Raw genomic sequence first — 21,961 nt, 5'->3', positions numbered from 1 at the left:
GAGAGATGCGAAGAGGGGACAATGCGCTCAGAGGATTGAGTCCGGAAGAGGAGCGATGGAGCTAAACCGAGACCCTGCACCTGATCTCTTCCTCCACCCCCTGGTGGATCAGGAGCGGATCCAACTCTGACATAATAACAGGGAAAATCCTTAGGCCTTCGAGCAGTCCCATGGGCTGGTGGGTCTCTGTTGCATCAGCTTTAGCCAGATCCTGGGCATACGGGGGCCTGGAGCATCACTGGAATAGAGCTGGGGGCTGTGGTCGCCCCCTGGCAGGCTCTTTCCGCCTACCAAGCCCCCTGTGTGTCTGACTCTGACTCTGCTCAGTCCATTTTAGTGGCTGCTGTGCCCCAGGGCACAGTCTGAGCATCCATGTCCTGCCCATGTGTCTCCCTGACCTGGAGGGGCCCCACCTCCATGCATGGGGGGAGTTCCGTCTCCAGGGTCTTGCTAACAAAGTTTGCAGCCAGTTAGAGGGATGGCTTTTGGATGCCCGTCTAGTGGGAACTGGCCTGACTCCCCCAGTCGGCCCCCAGACATGGGGTGGTAACAGCTGGTGGTTGCAGTTGCTATGGGCTGCATTCGAACCCGCGGCCTGCTCCCCTGAGCTGTGCTCTGACCTCTCTCTCTGCAGGCTGCCGAGTTCCGGAAGTTCTGGGGGGAGAAGTCCGAGCTGAGGCGGTTCCAGGACGGCTCGATCTGCGAGGCCGTGGTGTGGGGCGCAGAAACCATGTCCCAGAAGCGCCTCATCCCTGAGCAGATTGTCAAGCACCTGCTGTGGCTGTGAGTAGGGAACGGTGGCTCCGGAGCGACTGCCGCTCTGCCTGGTCAGGGGCACTGTGAAGCGGCGGGGCGTCAGCTGGTGGGTTAGCTGCTGGCTGGAACTGGGTTCACTCTGCGTGGCTGTACCAGCCCTGGTGCAGATGGGGGTCACCTCATGTCACATCAAGACTTAGATTGTTCTCAGACACAAGTTACTGGGCTCAGGACAGGGGTAACCGGTTGAGGTTTGAGCCTCGAGGAGGATGCCGGCAATTAGCCGCCGTTACCCCATCGATACAACCAAGGCTGTTGGGAGTGGGGACTCCTGGATGCTATTCCTCGCTCTGCCACTGGCTCTGTGGGACCTTGGAGGTGGGGGGTGGGGCAAGTCGCCTCATCCTTCTGTGCCTCAGTTTCCTTATTTCTAAAAGGGGGATTTTACCCTCCTTGTAAAGTTCTCTGAGACCTTAAGATGGCAGGTGCTGCATCCGTGCAGGGTGTTTATCCACGCAGTGCTCTGCACATCTGCAATTGGCAGTTTAGTCTTAGTATCCAAAAACGAGACCCTCACCCTGAACTAAAAGCTTCCCTTGGCTCTACTGATCCCTTCCAGCCCTGCCCTGCAGAGATCCGAGAACAGCAGCTGCAGCGCCCCTGGCAGGTTGGGAGGTTTGGCTGTGAACCCAGCAAGCCTGTAATTCCCTGAGCTCTTCCAGCAGTTCTGAACCCAGGCTCCTTTGGGTGTGTTCCTGATAACTTCCTGGCTTGGGCGGGGGAGGAACAAGGTGACCTCCCTTTCATCTCATAACCCTAACCTTCCTTGGGGGATGAATTCCCAGGGCTCCAGTAGGCCCTCACCAGTGATGGGGGGTATTTCTGCAGGAGGTTGGACCTCTGAGGGTGAGGCCTCATGCATCTCACAACTCCTCTTGCTTTGGTTTGTCTCTGTAGACATGCAGATATTCCTGAATCCTCCATCTGCTACTCAGGAGCCATGCTGGAGTCTTTGATCAGAGCTGGGCCAGAGGTGAGGCCTTGCCTAAAATCCCAGGGTTGGCACAGGAGGTTTCTCTCGCGGGTTTGTGGAAGGAGCCAGGGTGTGAGGGGTGTAGCTCTGGGGCCTAGGACTCCTGGCTTGCTACTTGTGAGATGCTGAGGTTAACAAAAGGACAGGAAATGTACCTGTCTGAATGCTTAGTGAGGCTCTGAGCCACTGGCTCTGTGGCGGTCTCATAATCCTTTCCGGCAGTTCCTCTGCTATTCCAGCCCTGAGGCTCCCCACACAAACACCGCCTCCTGACGCCCTCGATCCTGACCCAGAATCATCCTGCTTTTCTAGCCGTGGGGCTCCCCGTCACCTCTTCCCCTGTCCTCTCCAGGTCTGCGATTAGCTTGCCTTGCTCTGGTTCCTGTAACCTCCTTTCCTTCCCCTCCACTGTCTCCAAGATTCTGCGGCTAACATCCTCTCCAGCTGTTCAGTCCCTTCTCTCCCATCCTCCAACCTCCTTCTGGCTCCCTGTCTGTGCCCCAAAATTAAGTTATTTTGTACCTCCATTTTAGACAGAGTAACCTAATTTTGGGGTGTTTGATTTTTATCATCAAAATTTGAAATTTTCTACAGAAAGCAGATGCTTTTTGTGGAAAAAACATGTTTTAATCAAAAATCAGATTGTCTGTTGAAAAACAGTTTAGATGGAAAACTTTCACCCAGCCCTGTTGCTTGCCTTAAAAGCTATAAAAGCTCCTTCGGAAGCGGTCCTGCCATGACTCTGGGGGATGGATTTGATGGGACCCATCTCTGACTTCCATAATCCAAAGCAGATTTGCATGGAGCTGTTTATTTTATCATTAAGGCTAAGATTGTGTCATGGAGGTCACAGATTCTGTATTGCCTATGTGCATGTCCCCTGCTAGCCAGGCCAGGGAACATTGGCCAGTGAGAGGGAGACAGCGGAGAATGGGTGAACAAACGGTCCTACCCTTTGTTGGGGCAGCCTTTTATACCTCAATCTACAATTACCGACTGGTCTTGCAGAGGGCACTGCTGCTCTCAAAAAAATCAGGCATCCTGCAGCTGTGAATCCATCTGCCTTAACACGGCCCCTCTGAGCTGCGTCTTTGAAATCTCTCTCTTCCTGTTCTTTTGTTTGGTCCAGGTCCTCTTCTGAGGGTGATGGATGGAAATTCCTCTCTCCTCTTTGCTGACTGTGTGCCCTCTCTGGGCTATCTAGGCACCCTTGACATTTCCTCTCCTTCCTCGATGCTATACTCTGCAGATGCCTGTCCCGTTAGTCGTGTGGTAGTGGTGTGGTACTCGGAATGGAATGCAGCAGCCGAGCTGTGCAGTGGGAAGGACTGGTGCCTTCCTTCTCCATGATACGGTGCCTACCCCTGGCAGCTTTTCCCTTATTTGCACCTGTGTTGCATAGCCCTGGACATTTCTAATTTGTTCTCTACTGGGGTGTATGTGGGTGTGTGTTTCAGCCTTGCTACTTCCTCAGCTTCTCCCGTAGTATGTACAGTATAATTCTTTGTGCTTCCTTTAGTACCTTTTATAGAGATCTCTTCCCCTGCCACTGAAAAGCAGCCACTTCTGGGGTGGGACATGGCAACTGTTGAACAGCCCACAGCAGTGCTGTGCTTGGCTCCTTGTACTCCTTTCCCTCCCTGTGGTGGCAGAGAGCAGCTGCCGGTATGCAGACTGCTCTGTGTCCCCGGTGGTGTTAGCCTGGTGATTGCGCTTGGCCGGATGCAGAGAAGTTGGTGGGGGAACTGGTCAGTTGGCAGAGCTGCGCAGTGGGAGAAGCAGCAGGAGGGTTGCAGCTCCCTGCTGCCGTGGTTGAGGATGCCAGCCTGGTGGAGGGCAGGGGTCCCTGGTTGGTTCAGTTGCACCTGCACTTGCAAAGGGGTAGGGGGAGGACTGAGCACTGACTGTCTGGGGTGTTGTCAGCCTGCAGGGACTGGGGAGGAGGCCATGGTCAGCATCATCCGCTCCTGTGACGACTTGAGCCGCAAGCTCTGGAATCTGGAGGGGCTGCCACTGACGGTGACGGCTGTGCAGGGGACCCACCCGGCCCTCAGATACACGGACGTGAGTTGTGTGTGTGTGGGGGGGAGAGTGAGCATGAGCAATGGGAATGACTGTGCCCCCTTCACCCCCTTCCCCCAGCAGACTCAGCATGGGGTGGGGGGCTGGGTAACATCCTACCAATGGTGAGGAGCCACGTGTGATGGAGACAGGAGCTGGGAGTGGAAGGCTGGAGGCAGGGAATGGCTGCTGTGAGGTACTGGAAGGGGGCTTGAGGCTATGGCTGTCGCTTCAGACCCAGCCTGGGTGGAGGAGCCAGCCTTGCTACAGAGCAGCACTTGGTCCCCTTCTCACCTCCCGAGGATGAGCCCCTGGCCTTCACAGCATTCCTAGTCCCTGCTGGGGAGCGGAAGAACTGGTTCAGGAGGCCAACCTGGGTCTTGCATGTGGCCATAGGGAGCGCTAGGCCCCAAGCCAGCCCTGGGTAGCTGGAGTTTGGATGGTGGCACTGCAGGGGTGGGCGATCCAGCACCTTGGGAGCTATGAGAATGGTGCTCTGACTATACCACGATAGGGAATTGTCTCCTCCTGGTTCTGTTATTTGTACTGCAGTAATTCTCCTAGGCCCTGGTTGAGGAGCATTGGACGCTGTATGTATGCTTGCTCACAAGCAACCTAGGAGCTGCCACGGAGGAACAGACCCAGTGGCTTTTCTCCTCTGCTGTTCTGTCTCTTGTGCGGCTTCCCTGGTCGATGACCCACCTGTGCCCTGGAGCACGAGGGTTGTGCGGTGCTGGTGTCATGCACATGGCTGCTTGCGTGGCCGTGCTCTTGCTGCATGTGATGGTTGGCACAAGTATGGCACCGTGTTTGGGAGGGACGTGCTGCCTCGCTGGGTGCACCCTGCTTTCTCCAATATCACCCCATTAAACTCCAGTCTGGCTGTGTCCTAGGTCTTCCCTCCAACCCCCATGAAACCGGATTATTTGCACCATGTAAGGATCAAAGATAAGGAGTTTCTGCTTCCATTGGCTGAGAAGCCCTGCCCGGCATATATAGCCCCAATGAAAGGTAGGGTGGCAAGGAGGGGAAACTGAGGCATGGGGGAGTTGGGGGGGGGGGATAACTTGCCCAAGGTTACATGTGAAGTCCCACATTTGTGCTGGAGCTGGGAACCAAACCCAGGAGTCCTGGCTCCCAGTGTGTTGCTCTAGCCACTAAGCCGCCCAGCCCTCTGCATTGTGACTTGGTCTCTCACTGCTGCCCCGGGCTCACCATGTTCCTGTTGCTGCTTTAACTCCTCAGTCGTGTGCCATATGGAAGGGAGCGGCCAGTGGCCGCAGGACAAAGAAGCCATCAAACGTGTCAAAGCCGCTTTCCACCTCTGCCTGGCCGAGCTCCTCAACCAGCAGCACCAGCTCCTCTGCCGGCCTGCGGCCACCTACACAGATGTGTACAAGGTACAGAGAAGGGAATCTGGGGTGGGGGCGGGGACAGGCAGGGATCCTTCTTTGATGGACTGGTCTCAGGAGTCAAGGATCTTTTGTGCCTGGCTTCCTGCGAGGGAGCCAAGGGGGCTGTGGGGTGTGTATAGCACCTGACGCCACCAGCTGCAGAACTGGGATTCTGGCTGGCAGGTTGCAGGGATCACCAGGCATGAGGCTGGCGTGCAGCTCCTTTACTTGGAAGGCTAGTCCCTGCGTGTATTCCACGGGGGGTACGCGTGCGCCCGGAGCTGGAGAACTTTGAAAGCAGCGTCTGTTGGTCCGCACACATGCCCTGGCTCACCTTGTGCCTCTGACCAAGGAGATAAAGGGTAGGGTGGACCAGCTTCCTCCCCAGTTCCTTCTCATTGCCGCATGGTCGTGGTCATAACGTCCAGTCTCTGAAGCATCAGCTTTATTCCTTTATCGGTGAGCACAGAGCGAGATAGCTGTAAGTAGCTTTTAGGGGTTTGAGCTTAAAAGTTTTTTCTGTTTTTTAGTTAGTCTCTCTCCAGGCTTGGGGAGCTCAGCTTCCACTCCTCCCCCGGCCCTTCCCTGTTTCTGGTAATGGGTTATGCACAGGACTCTCGGCTGATCAGACCCAGGCTGGGGCAGCCTCCCTATACATAGACCTGACTCAGCAAAGGGTGCCTTCTGCTCGGAAGATCTCTTATTAGGGTTTTCTCAGGAGAGCAGGGAGCATTCTCATAAGCATGAGACTAAGTCTTCCTCCAAATCCACTTTGAAGAACGCAGTCTGGTTCAGCGTGACAAGAAAGTTTACAAGTCTAGGGCTCCCATTGGCACCAGATGGCGATCTGGCAGCACCGTTACCTCGCAAACACAAGCCACCAATGGAAGATGGATCCCTGAGAGCATCAGTTACCTGCAGTACCATCCTTGACTTCCATGGCAGTGGCACAGATGGTCTCTACTGTGACTCTGGTGGTTCGGGCAGATGGTAGTCCTCTTGCTACAGGAAGAGCTGAGACCTACGCTCCTCCAGAAAACAAATTCTTTCTTCCAGGCCAAGTCTCCCCTCCTTTGGGTCCCTCCCTCAACTCCCAGGAGAGCTGACCTTTGGGAGGAGCCGGTCTCCCATTCCATCTTCTGGCTATGACTTCCATCCAGTGGCACTGTTGGTACCTCTGTTGGACCCAGAATCAGTTTTCTTCTCATCAGGAGATTCCCTCCTCCAAGACACACCTTCCTAGTCATAAGGGCTGGACCAGTTCAGGACCAAACCTCCACTTCATCACCTACCTTGGAACTGTCAGTACTCCATGCCATGGGAACCTCCGCAACCCCCATTCGGTCCATCCTATTGGCTATACTGGGGGAGCAGTACCATTCTGCAGAGCTGGTCTGGCCTGCTAGGGAGTCTCCTCTTCCCTCCCCTTTGAGAGGGCAATCGGAACTTTCCCCGGCCCAACTGAGGAGTATGCGCCAGATCTGGTGGCTCCATGGGAACTGATGAGATGGCCATCAATGTCTCCGTCTCCAGATGAGGTGGTGACTCCAGTGTCTCCAACCCCCATTTGATGACTATCAGCACTTCCAAGAGCTTCTTCGCAGAATTGCAGGGGAGCTTCAGATTCCTCTTAAGGTATTGAAGATCCTGAACCTCAAGTTCCTGGATGTCCTCCAGTCCTCTGGCCCCAGTCAAATAGCATTCCCTGTTAATTGGAGCCAGCTAGAGCAGTCTGGTGTACCTCAGCTAACTGTGCCTGTACCCCCAAGAGGGCAGAGAAATAATACTATGTTCCAGCCAAAGTATCGGGATTTCTGTGTTCTCATCCTGCCCCATACTCTTTAGTGGTCCAGGAGAGATCCAGGGAACAACACCTACAGTCTCCCCTGACTGATACGGAAGGCAAGCGTCTCAACTTACTGGGAAGGAAGGTCTTTTCTTCTTCTGGCCTCCAGTTCAGAACATCCGACTACCAAGCGCTAATGGCTAAGTACAACTTCCTGAACTACTCAAAATTCATGGACTTTGCTGACAGGCTTCCACAGCAAGATAGAGCTAGTTGGCAGGCCCTCATAGAAGAAGGCAAATTTGTTGCCAATCAGTGGCAGATGCAGCTGATACATCTCTCAGGGGAATGATCATTGCCACCTAATGCTCAGGGAGTCATGGCTTCATGCTTTGGGTTTCCCAGGGAAGTCTAGAATACCTGTAGAGGGTGTACCCTTTGAGACTCCTCTGTTTAATCAGGAGATGGATGAGTCCATACACATGCTAAAGGACTCCAGGGCTGCACTCCACTCCCTGGGAGTGTATATATACCTGCCCCAAAGAGAGAATTCCACTGGCAACCATACAAGCCTAGACCGATGGCTCAGCAGTTCTATCATCAGAGGCCTTTTGACCCAACCCGTAAGAAGCAGGGGTTCAAAAGCCCTGCTTGGCCTCTGCTTCCTCATCCCAATCCAGTGGGGGCTGCAAACTACTTAAATCCTATGCTTCCTGACCCATGTGGATGCTTTTGGAGGTCATTGTCTAGCTCTCTTTTTTCCCATACCTGAAGTGCAATAACAATGGACAAGTGCATGCGAATGTCATCCATTCTGGCTATATGATGGCATGTACGTCCCTACCCCCTCCAAAGCCCCCTTCCCCACCTCCACCCTTGCGAGAATGTTCTCAAATGAGAAGTGGAGTCCCTCTTACAGTGCGGAGCGATAGAGTGGGTTCTTCAGTACCAAGGGAGGGGGTTATGCTCGATGTATTTCCTAGGCAGTTGGAGACCCATTTTCGACCTGCCGTCTCAACAGCTGTATTCACAAACTCAAGTTTTGCACGGTCACAGTGTCATCTGAAATTCCATCCTTGGAAAAGGACATGTGGTTTACAGCCCTTGACATGAAGGATGCCTATTTTCACATGGACATCAGCCCCACTCACAGATGCTTTCTCAGAGTCGTGGTGGGCTCTGGCCACGTTCAATACAGAGTATTCCCTTTCGGCATTGCAACCACCCCCAGAGTTTTTACCGAGGGGTTCTCTATAGTAGCAGCCAGTATCCGACACCATGGTGTCACTCTCTTCCTCTACCTCGATGATTGGCTCCTTGTCACCAGGTCATGCTAAGAGGTTTTCGCATCCATTCGACAATCTTGCAACTCTTTCTTCCTTTTTGAGGGTCAATGTAAATGCCAAAAAATTTGTCGTCCTCCCCATGCTCACTTTAGACTTCATTGGGGCATCCTTAAATTCAGTCACAGCAAGGGCTTTCCTGCCAACGGATAGGTTTCAGGCTATGACCAATCTTATTGACCAGGTCATAAGCAGCCCCCGAGTACCTGTCAAGATTTTTCTCTCTCCCAGGTCATATGGCTTCGTGTGATTATTTCATGCTGTTTTCAAGATGCCATCTCTGTTGCCTACAAGTGTGGCTTCAAACAGTGTACTCGCCAAACTGGCAGTCCGTGAACGTCATAGTGACTTGTTTCTGTCCGAGTGATGCCATCCCTGTCATGGTGGAAGAATCCCCGCCAGGTATGTGTTGATGTTTCCTTCTTTGCCTCCATTCTGGACAGAAGGATCATTACCAACACATCCCGTTGGGTTGGAGAGCCCAGAAGGACAACTGTCTAGCGCTGGTGTGACTGATAGCAAAAATCTATCTGCCTGGGCCACAGTTGATCAGGCTGGGGCCACAGGATCTTTTGTGGGGAGGAAAGGATGAGGCACACCAAGTGTCTAAATTTTAAAGCTTTACCGATAAAATAGTAAAATCACAGCAGAGAGTGCTGGGAATGCTCCCACGTCACTCAGGGGAAGAAAGAAAGCGTTAATGCCCCCATCCCTTACCCAGTTTCATACTCTCACATGCACGTCAGAAGAAGGGAGGTGGGGAGGGGGAGCGGGAGGTGGATGGGGAGTGCTGTCGTGGGCCCAGGCCATCCAAGGATCCGCTGCGCTCTCCAAGTTGCTTCAGCTCTCAAGAGAGTTTTAAGTCCTGGGCTCCTTGGGTGGGTTTTCGTTCAGGGAAATCTGCTCCTGGTGCTCTTTGTACCAGTCCAAACTGGCTTTCTGTAGTCTCTTCAACTTTCCCCAAAACACACCGGTTTCAGGGCCATGAGACAGTTCTGTTTGTTTCTTCGCTGTCTCGCTCCTTTTCCCAGCCCCTGCATTTTGTTAAGCAACTTTCCTTTCTTACGGCTGGGCAGGGGGTTTGGACTGTCTTGGCAGGTAGCAGCTGGCCTTGGGCTGAAGTCAGCTTCTTATATTTGGACTGAGCTTGCTAGTTGTAGCGTTGAGTTAACCCGTTCTCTGCTTTCTTCTTTCTCCTCTCCCTCCCCCCCCGTAAACCTGCAAAGGAAACTTCCATTCTCCATTCACACCTTTAACCCTCCCCAAAAGGTTTACGATGCTTGTAACAGCGTTAGCAGTATACAGTACTGATCTACCTTCCCAGGGGCCTCCCTAGGGGAGGGGGCCGTTGGGTTGTGACGTTGGACATCTAGAGAGTCCAGGGTGCACATCAGTGTTCTGGAGTTGTGGGCCGTTCGAAGGGCTTATGAAGCTTTTCTCCCGCTCATTCAAGGTCACTGTGCCATTGTGATGTTGAACAACATCACAACAGTCCTTTATATCAACCAAAGGGGAGGAGCGAGGTCTATTCCCCTGTGCACAGAAGTGGTCAGTGGAGCAGGTGCGTTGGCAGTCTGCCTCCCAGGAAACCACAACGTGCTAGTGGAGTCTCCCAGCAGACATTGTGCTGTTGATCGTGAGCGGGAGCTACACGACTCTGTGGTGAATGATCTTTTGACTCCGAGTGGGAACACCACCAGGCACCTGTTCATCTCTCAAACAGTCAGGAACCATTAGTTTCTTGCGCCTTGTCTCTCCTGTCCATGAAGGTTGCATTCCTGGTTGCCATCCCCTCAGCCAGGAGGGCTGGTGAGCTTGGGGCATTGTATTCCATAAGGACATAATTTCATTACATTTACACCCAGAATTCACCCCCAAAGCAGTTTGTGTTTCACCTGAACCAGTAAGTTCACTACTTGTGTTCTTCCCAAAACCTCTCATGCCCTCAGAAGAAAGGAGGCTCCAATCCCTTGATGTTCAGTAAGCCTGAGCCTTTTACCCGCAGAGAACAAAACCAATCCAAAACTCTCCTAGACAGAAAGGGTCAGGGGTCAGGCTATCTCCTCTTAAAGAATTTCCAAATGGATCTCAGCAGAGCAAAATACAGCCCACTGGCTGTCTAGTCTTCCCCCTTCCTCATGGGGTAAGAGCTCATTCCACAAGTGTGCAAGCAATGGCTATGGCATTGCTTCAGTAAGCGCCTTTACTTGATATCTGCAAGGCGGGTAGCTCGAGTGGCTTTCACGCTTTTGTGAGATGCTGTGTCTTGGTAGCGGATTCCTCTGTTTGGTGCATCGTCTGGAATGGCGGGCCTTGGTTTGGCTCTGCTATCCACTATTTCACCCTTTCCTCCTTTCGTAGTCCTGCTTGTCTGTCACCCACAGTGGAATACACAGAGGGCCCAGCACTCAAAAAAGAAAAGAAAGTTATTTTACCTTGTAATAACTGGAGGTTTTTCAAGATGCATGGTTCCTCTCTGTGTTCCGCTACCCACCCTCCTTCCCCTCTGCTTTGGATCTTCTGTGATTCATGGTGGAGAAGGAACTGGGGCGGTGGTCGCCCCGCCTTTTATCTCCTTGGTCGGAGGCACCAGGTGAGCCAGGGGGTGTATGCAGACTAATAGTCATTGCTTTCAGAATTCTCCAGCTCCGAGCATGTGGAGCACAGTGGATAACGGAGAGGCATGACATATCTCCAAGAACCTCCAGATACTATAAGTAACTTTTTTTTTTTCTACATCTTTGCCTTGGGGATACAAGTTCAAGGCATAGCCTATGTATGTTGCTCTGGGCTCCTGCCCCCACCCACCATGGCTCACTTTCCTGCCCGCTGTCTCTCAGGATGGCTATGTTTTCCGTCTCCAAGTGGCCTACCACAGGGAGCCCCAGATCTTGAAGGAGATGGTCACACCGGAGGGGATGCTGAAGTACCGGGACACAGAGGAGTCTCAGCAGCTGGAGCTGGAGACACTCCACCTGCCCTACCTGACCAGCTCTCTGCACGGGTAAGGAAGAGAGTGTGCCCTGCAGGGAGAGAGGAGTGCATTATGGTGTGCATTATAGGTGTGACCGTTGGTGCCTGGAGGGGCCACGCTGAGACTGCTTAATCAGGGCAAACTGCAAAGAATGGGACAGACGATCACCAAAACTAGTGGTTGTTATAATTAGGATCACCAAGCCAGCAACAAAACAGCTTCTACAATACCTTCCTGGCTACCCAGAAGCCAAAACCACAACTCCCTTAAAGTAACCCAGCCTTGGTCTCCCACCCAGACAGCCAAGTCAAATATGATGAGGATTATGAAAAATCTTGTTCATCGTATAAGAAGTCCTACCATTCCCAATGATCAGACACATTACCCTCTAGGTCAATGAATATTTCAGATCTTACCCAAATACGTGCTTACAGCCAATTCTTATTAACTAAACTAAGATTTATTTTATTTTAAAAAGAGTGAGAGTATTGTAGTTAAAAGATTATTGTGCATACAGATATGAATAAAGTTCTTAGGTCAGTTTCATAGTAGAGACGATGAGCTGCTGAATTGCAAAAAATTCTTTCCAGAACCAGTTCATCAGGTTATAGTCCGAATAGACAGTCCATATAAAGAGTTTGTTCAAATTCTTCCATGAGAAATAGCAGGGCAATTCAGACTAGAGCTGGAGACCTCTGTGTCATGACTCAAGTTTCCCCTGACCAAGCTTAAGCAGATCTGAGATACAGGATCAGAGCCCTAGAGTTCTTTTACAGATCTCTGGCAGGCTGGTAACCTCTTGACAGCCGGTATTCCTTGGGTGAAGCATTGCAGCTTTTGAGGTAAAACCTTCTATTTCCTATGTACACACAGGTACTTAGTTGCATTCATCAGCATAAGATAATTACCCATTAAGCAGTTCATAGGTAGTTTGTCTATATTTCTCTTTGAAGTTTATAGTAGTAGTATTATTACACCCAAGTTCCATCTAAATGTTAATAGTCCCTTCTAATCTCTGAATCAAGACTATAGTAACAGACAGGAACCATCTGGTTACATTGTTAATCTCTAACAAGATATAAGTAAACACATACGAATACCTTTTAGCATTTACCTCTAATTCTCTAACAATGTAGGCTTGCTCTAGTCTATTGGACAGGGCTATGTAAGCTATTTATAAGGGATGGCCCTAATTACTATTTACATACATTTCTAATATGTCTTTAAAGGTTGCATTTGGGTCGTTTAGCCTGCTAGTTGCGTAACCCTTCTTGGCTCAGTGTCACAGTAGGGAACTGGTCCTCCAGCTCTCGACATCTATAAGGAACGGGCAGAGCATTGTGGGGGGCAGAGGGTGGGAGGAGTGCATTGTGGGTAGGGAACTGATTGGCAGCTTTCTGCTAGATCTGAGAGACCTTCCCCTCCAGTTACGGTGACCGGTGGGTCTGGGCAGTTGCTCAGTAGCAAAGTAATAGCAGTTGTAGCAGCAAGGCTACGGAGCGAATGAGACTGACCCGTTCCTTCTTCCCTCGACAGAAAACCCCAGCAAACCCAGTGCCTGCAGTGCACTCACAGCAAACGATCCATCCATTACAGCTCTGCAGTCAGGCCATTGGGGTGGCTTGGGTGACTGGGATAACGAGGTGATGCTGCTGCTTCTCTTCCTTCTCCCTGCAGGCTCCAGCAGCAACACCCCGCCTTCAGCGGCACCTCCCGGCTAGCCAAGCGTTGGGTCCGTGCCCAGCTGCTGAGTGACAGCCTCTCCGATGAGTGCATGGATCTGCTGGTGGCGTCTCTGTTCCTGCACCCAGCACCTTTCACCCCGCCGAGGTGAGAACCAGGGAGCCCTGGCCTCACTGCTTTTTGTGTTGGATTAACTCCCTCTTGTTTTCTTGGGGTGCTTTGGGTAAGTCTGCCCAAGTGGCTGGGAGTCTGCCCAGGCAGCTGGGAGAGGAGGGGGGCAGGGCTGGGAGTCCACTCCAGCACACTCACTGCGATTTTAATGGCTTATTAATGACGCGCAGTTGGGGACCAGTTCAGTCCTGAGAAGCTGAATGGGTGACTGGTCCAAAGCCCTGAGCTACCATGGGCGATGAGTAGGGACTTACGAAATTCAAGGTCCATTCTGGTCAACTTTGGGTCCAGAGGGTTTTCAAATTTGGTCAATTTCATGATTTTAGGAGCCACTGGAGGAGGAATCCCTGAGCTGGAGGGGCCCTGGAACTGGGGGGGTGGGGCAGAAGCAGAGACCCCAGCCCCTGGCTGCAGCTGTGGGTGGAAGCCCCGTGCCCTGGCAGGGGGCAGAAGCCCCGAGCCTGGGCTACCCGGAGCTGCCAGGAGGGGAAGCCCAAAGAGAAATCCCTGAGTTTGGTGCCATGGCAGGAGCCAAGGCTGAGGGGATGGAAGCCCAGAGCCCAGCTTCCAGGCTGCTGCAGCGCGGAAGTGAGGGTGTATCAGCAGACAGGGGCCTGGCTGCAGAAAGGCTGTGAGATAAAGGGGGATGTGTGCCCCAGGTCGGGGATGGGAGTCTCTGGAGATGCAGCCACAGCAGGGGGCTATGGGAATAAACGTCTGTGCAGTTCCCCTGGTACTAATCATTCCTCTGGGGTTTAACCATCCTCGGTTAGGGTCACACTCTTGCTTTCCCGCAGCTGAACATGAGTCTGGGACAGCGTGAACCCCAGTTACTCCCATCTGCTGTTCCAGTCCTGCTTCTAGATGGGCATGGGTATCAGGACTCCTGGGTTCATGGTGTTGTTGATGAGATGGCTTCCACACATACGTTGGGAGCTTCATGCTGGCAGCAGAAGTCTGGCTAGTTAGCCAGGGAAACTTGGCATGTTTAAAACTAAATGGAACAAAACACTACTAAATGTACCGTAGAGACCAATCCTGCACTGGGCAAGTGGTCTTGACAGGACCCAACAGGGCTTTAAAATAACGATTAGTTTTATCCCTGTGTGGAGCCGTGAGACCTCTTGGTTGCTCTGTAGCTGCACTCGGAATCCGATTTCTCCCCATAAGTTGTGCTGTTTATAATGCCACACACTGCTAGGGAGTGTTTTTTTGTGTGAGGCTCTTAAAGTACTTTACAAGCATTAATTAAGCCTGTCTGTTGCCTTGTGGTGCTGGCAAGTATTGTCCCCTGTTTTATGGGGAGGGAAACAGGCACAGAGGTGACATGACTTGCCCACTATGAGAGTGGCTCACTCCAGCCCCCCTGCTGTAACCACTAGACAAAACTCCCTCTCCGTGGAAGAGGCAGACACAGGAGATGCGTGGCTCGTTGATGTACTGGCTCGGAGCTTCTCTGTGTGCAGGTGGCACATTCTCTCTCACCCCATCACAGTGGTTTCTGTCTTGCCCGCAGCTCCCCTCAGGTGGGTTTCCTTCGCTTCCTTCACCTGCTCACGGCATTCGACTGGAAGAACAGCCCCCTCATCGTTAACCTGAACGCCAACCTCAAAGGTGAGTCGATTGGGGCCCCATGCAGCCGACGGCGCTGTGCAGCACGTCCTTTGGCTGCCCTTCACTCAGGTATGGCCGCAAGGAGAGGAGTGACACCAGTGGATCCTGGCCTGCCTTGTTCTCAGTGAGAGCCCTGCAGATGGTGCTGCTAATCGGTGGCGCTGTGTGGGGGCTAGGCGGCTCGGGGTTGGGGTATATGGAACCTTCCACCACAATGTTGTGGGGCTCACTGTGACCCAAGTGCCCTGCGTCTGTTGGGCTGGTGGGCAGGCTCTGTGGAATAAGATTGATGGGCATCGCTTCCTTGTGGACAGGTTAGAGAAGAATCACTGTCCCTGTTGGCCCTAATTGCACTGTGGCTGCCATGGAGACTTCTCCATTGGGAGATCTCCCGTGGCAGGAGATGGATGCTTTGACTGGCCATGTGAGGAAAGCTGTCTTATTTACCTCAGTTAAACCCTCTTGGAAGGGTCTTTGGATGATCCCTATGTATGTATTCAGGAAGAGGGGAAAGGCTAGGGTCTTGGCCTATTCAGAGTCTGGTTGGGTTGGCATTTTGGGGGTGAGAGCAGCTACCTTGCTAGGAACCAAATCGAGACCACCTGCCCTCGTTTCACTGCCGCCACCCAGCAGCTGTTGGGAGAAGCTGCTTTTTAGCTGCTGCTGATCTGGGCCAGTTTGGAGGCAAAAGCTGAAAGCCTCTGTATCCTGTGACCAGTCACCAAAGCTCCCTCTGGCTGGGAATGCCTTCCTCGTTGGAGTGGTTAGCTGGGAACCCAAGCAGCAGATTAACTGGGACTCAAAGCACCTGGGATGTGGGCTGGTTTCTTGTTGTTTTTACCTTGTAGGTTTTAATGTCTTAATCCCCCTGGTGTTTGGGGAAGGGGGAAGGTAGGTTCTTTGTGTTTTATTGCTTAAATCTCTTGGTGTAGCTGTCCCTGATATCCAAGGAGTTTACCTCTTTTCCTCCTGGACGTAGTTTGCCTCCAGGCAATACCCGTGCTCTAGTCTATTCGTTGTGAGACATGTTTGCTAGCACTGCTACCTGGAATGCTATGTGGACATAGGGCATTGAGCTGGGACTTGGGAGACCTGGATTCAATTGCCACTGGCCTGCTGGGTGACTGGGCTGGTCATCACCACTCCTTGTGCCTCAGTTTTCCCATCTGTAAAATGGGGGTGAGGATACTGACCTCCTTTGAGATCTGTGGATGGAAAGTACTATATAAGAGCTAGGTGTTGGTATTATTTTTAGGCCTGTCGATTAATCACGAATCAGTTTTTTGAGTTAATTGCGATGAAAAAAATTAATCGCAGTTGTAATCACACTGTTAAACAATAGAATATCAATTGACATTTATTAAATATTTTTGGATGATTTTCTACATTTTCAAATATATTGATTTCAATTACAACACAGAATACAAAGTAGATAGTGCTCCCTTTACATTATTTTTTATTACAAGTATTTCCATTGTAAAAATGGCAAACAAAAGAAATAGTATTTGTCAGTTCACCTTATACAAGTAATGTAGTGCAATGTCTTTATGGTGAAATTTCAACTTACAAATGTTTTTTTTTAATTTTTTTTTTTTTTTTTGCATAACTGCATTCAAAACCAAAACAGTGTAAAACTTCAGAGCCTACAAGTCCATTCAGTTCTACTTCTTGTTCAGCCAATCACTAAGACATTTATGGGAGAGAATAAGAAGTGGGCAGCATTTACAGTGTCACCTGAAAGTGAGAACAGGCATTCACACGGCACTTTTGTAGTTGGCATTGCAAGATATTTACGTGCCAGATGCGCTAAAGATTCATATGTCCCTTCATGCTTTGGCCACCATTCCAGAGGATATGCTTCCATGCTGATGATGCTCGTTTAAAAAAAAAATGCATTAATTAAATTTGTGGCTGAATTCCTTGGGGGAGAATTGTATGTCTCCTACTCTGGTTTACCTGCATTCTGCCGTATATTTCATGTTGTTATAGCAGTCTCGGATGATGACCCAGCAGATGTTGTTCGTTTTAAGAAGACTTTCACTGCAGATTTGGCAAAATGCAAAGAAAGTACCAATGTGAGATTTCCAAAGATAGCTACAGCACTTGACCCAAGGTTTAAGAATCTGAAGTGCCTTCCAAAATCTGAGAGGGATGAGGTGTGGAGCATGCTTTCAGAAGTCTTAAAAGAGCAACACTCTGATGTGGAGACTACAGAATCCAAATCACCAAAAAAGAAAATCAGCATGCTGCTGGTGGCATCTGACTCAGATGATGAAAATGAACGTGCGTCGGTTTGCACTGCTTTGGATGGTTATTGAGCAGAACCCGTTATCAGCATCAATGCATGTCCTCTGGAATGGTGTTTGAAGCATGAAGGGACATATGACTCTTGAGTGCATCTGGCACACAAAATGTCTTGTGATGCCAGCTACAAGAGTGCCATGCGAATGCCTGTTCTCACTTTCAGGTGATATTGTAAACAAGAAGCCGGCGGCATTATCTTCTGCAAATGTAAACAAACTTGTTTGTCTGAGCAATTGGCTGAACAAGAAGTAGGACTGAGGGGACTTGTAGGGTCTAAAGTTTTACATTGTTTTATTTTTGAATGCAGTTTTTTTTGTTTGTGCTTAATCCCATATGTGTAAGTTAAACTTTCATGATAAGAGATTGCACTACAGTACTTGTATTAGTGCTGATATTGGAAATGATCATGACTTTGTGATGCTAAACTTTTGGCTGCAGCTAAGGAAAATTGTCAGGCCAAAGTTCACCAGAATCAAATTTCACTCAGAAAAATTTAGAGACTGAAGTATTGCAGTCATTCCAAGCAATGATCAATGGAAAATTTGCTCCGCTGCTTGCTCTAGAGGAAGACATAGAAACAATGACCAACAATTTCAATGCTGTAATGAATGAGGCAGCAAGGGACATTCTTGGGAAACTCCGTAAGAAAACAAAACCTTGTGTCACAAATGAAATACTACAAACGTGAGACATTAGAAGAGAACTCAAGAGCAGCACTGAGGGAGCTGATCAGTACAGAGCAATTGGCAGAAAGATCAAGAAAGGAATGAAGGTGGCCAAAGAGATACGGATTGAAAAAGAGTGCTCTAAAATTGAAGAGTGTATCAATAATAAAAATAGCAAACGAGCCTTCCAGATTGTGAAAGATCTGATGAAAGAAAGATGGACCAAAGCTAATGCAATTCAAGACAAAGAAGGGAACAATCTTACAGAAGAAAAGGACATCAGTAGATGGACAAATTACTGCTCTGATCTATACAACCACCAGACAAATGGATATCCTAGTGTCCTAGACAGCCCAGATTCAACAGAGGAGGATGACTTTCCAATACTCCATAAAGAAGCGGAGACAGCTGTGAAATCACTCAAGAATGGAAGGCTACAGGTATTGACGACATCCCAGTCGAACTGATGAAATTCGGAGGAGAAATAGTAATAGATATACTCAACAAGATTTGGCAGACTGTTGAGTGGCCCTCCATGTGGACACAGTCACTAATCATCACTCTGTCAAAGAAAGGCAACCTGCAATTGTGTCAAAATTACCGAACCATAAGCTTGATTAGCCAAAAATCCTTTATTTTTTTTTGGAATGAGTTACCTAGGGAGGTGGTGGAATCTCTATATCCTGTAGAGGTTTTTAAGGTCTGGCTTGACAAAGCCCTAGCTGGGTTGATTTAGTTGGTTTTGGTCCTGCTTTGAGCAGGGGTTTGGACCTAGATGACCTCCTTAGGTCTCTTCCAACCCTAAGATTCTATGATCCCAGCAAAGTGATGTTGAAAGTCCTATTGAACGGATTGAAGCCGCAAACGGAGAATATCATTGATGAAGAACAGGCTGGCTTTCGTGCTGGAAGAAGTACCATGGAACAGATTTTCAGTCTTCATGTTCTGTGTGAGAAGTACTTACATCAGCAGGACATCTACCATGTCTTTGTTGACTTCAAGAAGGAGTTTGACAGAGTATGGCACGAAGCTTTCTGGGCAACCATGAAGAAGTAAAATGTTGGTTGTAAGCTTCTTCTTACCATTAAACAACCGTATGCCAAGGTCAGCAGTGCAGTTCTGGTCAATGGCACAATAGGAGAATGGTTTTGAACAATGATTGGAGTCCGGCAAGACTGCCTTCTTTCGCCCACACTGTTCAACATCTACTTGGAGCTCATAGTGACTGATACCCTAGAAGATCACAGATACACAGTCAGCACTGGGGGGCGAACAATCTCAAATCTTCAGTTTGCTGGTGACATTTATGGCCTGGCAGGCAGCAAAGATGAACTTGCCAACCTCGTGAAATGAGTGGATGAAACCTCTGCAAAATACAGCATGGAAATCAGTACAGAAGCCTGTGGAACCCCATAAGATTGGGTCCCTAATCCATGAACTACTGGAAGTCATTTACAAAACTTTTCTTAAACATTACATGAATATTTTGTCTCATACTATAGAATTAGAATTTATAATCCTTGTTCTATGGTGATATATCTTTGAGCTATAATGTATTTTAATTAAAACTATCTTTAGATAGGTTTTTTCCTCAAAAAGCATTTTACCAAAAAAAAATCTGATTTAAAAAAAAAACTTCACATAACACACAGTCAACCTTTGGGACTCATTGTCAGGGGATGTTGTGAAGGCCTAAAGTAAAACTTGGTTCGAAAGAGAATTAGATAAGATCATGAGAATAGGCTCATCAGTGGCTATTAGCCAAGATGGTCAGGGACACAGCCCCATGCTCTGGGTGTCCCTAAACCCAAATGCCAGAAGCTGGGACTGGACAACAGGGGATGGATCTCTTGAAATTGCTTGGTTCCGTTCATTCCTTCTGAAGCATCTGGCTTTGGCCTCTGTCAGGATACTGGGCTAGATGGACCATTGGTCTGACCCGTTTGGCCATTCTTAGGCTCTCTATTGTGCCTGCCCAAGAGAGGGACCTGAGGGCTGGGCTTATAAAGAAGAAACCAAGGACACTTTCTGAAGATCTTGTGCACCCCCGGAGTAGGACCGTGCCTGGTTGCAGGAGCCCTGAGCATATATCCACATGGCAGGTGCGATGGTAGCGCAAATAGCCATACCTGTGCAAGCTTTAGTGTAGCTAGCCTGGGTAACAGTAGTAGTGTAGACATGGCTTTGTGGACCAGCTGCCAGAGTACAAACCTGCCTGGGACCCTAAGTTTGTACTCTGGTTGCTAGCCTGTGCTGAATCCCTGCCATCACATCTACACTACTATTACGTGAACTGGCTAACTTTGAGCTAGTGCAGACATTCCTACTTATGCTACAATCGCAGACTTCCCTTTCAGTGTAGACGCACTTGATGGGAGCACAGGGGATCTCCCCTGCTCCCAAGCCTCTGTTCCTAGTTAGCAATTCTGCAGTAGTTGAAAGACTCTCGATATTTCAGAGTTTAGTGTCTGCTTTGGGGCTTGTTACAAGGTTGTTTTAATGTGTGTTGGGTTGAAACCTCTTATGCAAAGTCTGGTGAGCCTGGGAGGGGCAGGTTTGTAACCAGGTCCTTTTGCTGAGCAGAGTCATTGGATGCAGAGACAGGGGAGCCAGTGGCACCCCTAGTCATCGGCACGGAGTGCTGGCTGAGGCTGTTATATTTCTTAAACTATTTCAGCTGGCATCAGACACTGACTGTGGGGTCAGGGGTACTGGAGCTTTCAGTGCTAGTGTGTGTTAATGCTGTGCATATCCCTGACCTCAGACAGGCAGCGAGTGATCCTGGGGTCTTGTCAGTGGAATCATCCTGACCTGGATTGTGGACTTCATATTTAATTGGTGCTGCTCTGTACACCACCACAATCTCCTCACTCTGCTTCCCTACTTCATCTGTTGGCTTTGACCAATTTAAGCGCATCAGAAAATGCAGATTAGGCTGCTGCCCGCATCCCAAACTGTTCCCTGCTCCGCGTCCCAGACTGTTCCCTGCTCAGCCTTGTGTTTGGTGACCCGTTCTGAAGACCCATGTTCAAGAAAGATGAAAGGCCTGTCTTACTAGAGGAGGTTGAAGGAGCTTGGCTTATTTAGCTCAGCAAAACTAAGGCCATGGGGCCTCTGTAAATACATCAGGGAGGGAAAACTCTAGGGTGAGAGGAGAGCTGTGTCAGCTAAAGGACAGTGTTGGCCAAGTCGCAAAGGGGGATAAACTGTCTTTGAGTAAATTTAGGCTGGAAATGAGAAGAAGGTTCCTAACCAACAGAGGAGGGAGGTTCTGGAACCTAGATTTAAAATGAAGCTTGGTAAGTTTATCCAGGGGATTGTGGAATTGGGTTGTCCGTGATAGCACTAGACTGGGTTCTATGACCCGCCAGTCCTACGTTCCTATGGTGAGAGCGCAGAGCGGTGGCTTCCCATGCTGTGTGTGCTGGGCAGGGCTGCTGGGGGTGAAGGGGGACGTGGGGGGCACCCAGGCAGGGCTGATGGACAGAGTTTTGGATGTTGCTTTTGGGTTTGTTCCCCAGATGCAGATTACACCGAGATCAGGAACGAGTTTGTGGCTGCCCGGCCTCACCTCCCCGTCATGTTCATCGCCACCCCCAGAGACAAGCGGAGGTCAGTGTGGACCAAAGAACGGCCTTCTGCACAGGTGAGCCAGGCATCATCCTGCCCAGCTGTTCCTGCTACGCTGGGATGCCTGCCTGCAACCAGACGGGTAACTTCTGCTCACCCTGCACTGGGGTGCTCCGGTTCCCATCTCCCTTCTCTGTCAGGGTTATTCCAGATGTGCCTCTTTGCTGGGTCTGCTGTAGAGCTGCCACTACCCAGGAGGCAGGTATTGTGTAGGCTCTGTTTACCCCCTGCACCTGAGCAGTGTCCCCAGTACCTGTGCCCTTGTCCCTCCCTTCCTCATGCCCCTCACTGTAGCACTGTTGTATGGCTGAGGACAGTGTCTTCCCTGCCCCCATTAAAGCAGGGCACTTCACCCTGCAGCTAGTGAGGTGTCCGTATCTCAGTGCAGGGGCTGTGTGATGTCTGGGTCCTCCTTGGTTCTACCCTTCAACTCTCTGCCCCTCCTCAGATCCTGCAGCGCCTTCTCGTGCTGGCGCTGGAATCGCTCCGGGTGTTGGAGGAGCAGCTCACAGACCCGCTTGGGAGCCAGGATGTGAAGGTAATTCCT

At 50.2% G+C, this 21,961-nt stretch overlaps 1 protein-coding gene across 3 annotated transcripts in view; it reads left to right on the top strand.

Annotated features, from left to right (window-relative positions):
* NOL6 (nucleolar protein 6) overlaps nt 1-21,961 on the top strand; it is a 64,623-nt gene that overhangs the window by 15,364 nt on the left and 27,298 nt on the right. For all 3 annotated transcript variants that reach the window (XM_030566216.1, XM_030566217.1, XM_030566218.1), the window contains exons 14-23: nt 635-783; nt 1,714-1,789; nt 3,713-3,853; nt 4,744-4,861; nt 5,096-5,250; nt 11,214-11,377; nt 13,025-13,177; nt 14,718-14,815; nt 21,306-21,430; nt 21,863-21,952. In XM_030566216.1, the coding sequence (XP_030422076.1) occupies nt 635-783; nt 1,714-1,789; nt 3,713-3,853; nt 4,744-4,861; nt 5,096-5,250; nt 11,214-11,377; nt 13,025-13,177; nt 14,718-14,815; nt 21,306-21,430; nt 21,863-21,952 (1,269 nt within the window). The remainder of the gene's footprint in view (nt 1-634; nt 784-1,713; nt 1,790-3,712; nt 3,854-4,743; nt 4,862-5,095; nt 5,251-11,213; nt 11,378-13,024; nt 13,178-14,717; nt 14,816-21,305; nt 21,431-21,862; nt 21,953-21,961) is intronic.

This window comes from Gopherus evgoodei, chromosome 6, assembly GCF_007399415.2.
Source record: "Gopherus evgoodei ecotype Sinaloan lineage chromosome 6, rGopEvg1_v1.p, whole genome shotgun sequence".
NCBI lineage: Eukaryota > Metazoa > Chordata > Testudines > Testudinidae > Gopherus > Gopherus evgoodei.
The sequence above is the reverse complement of the archived record's forward strand: the minus strand, read 5'-3'. Positions and strand labels throughout refer to the sequence as shown.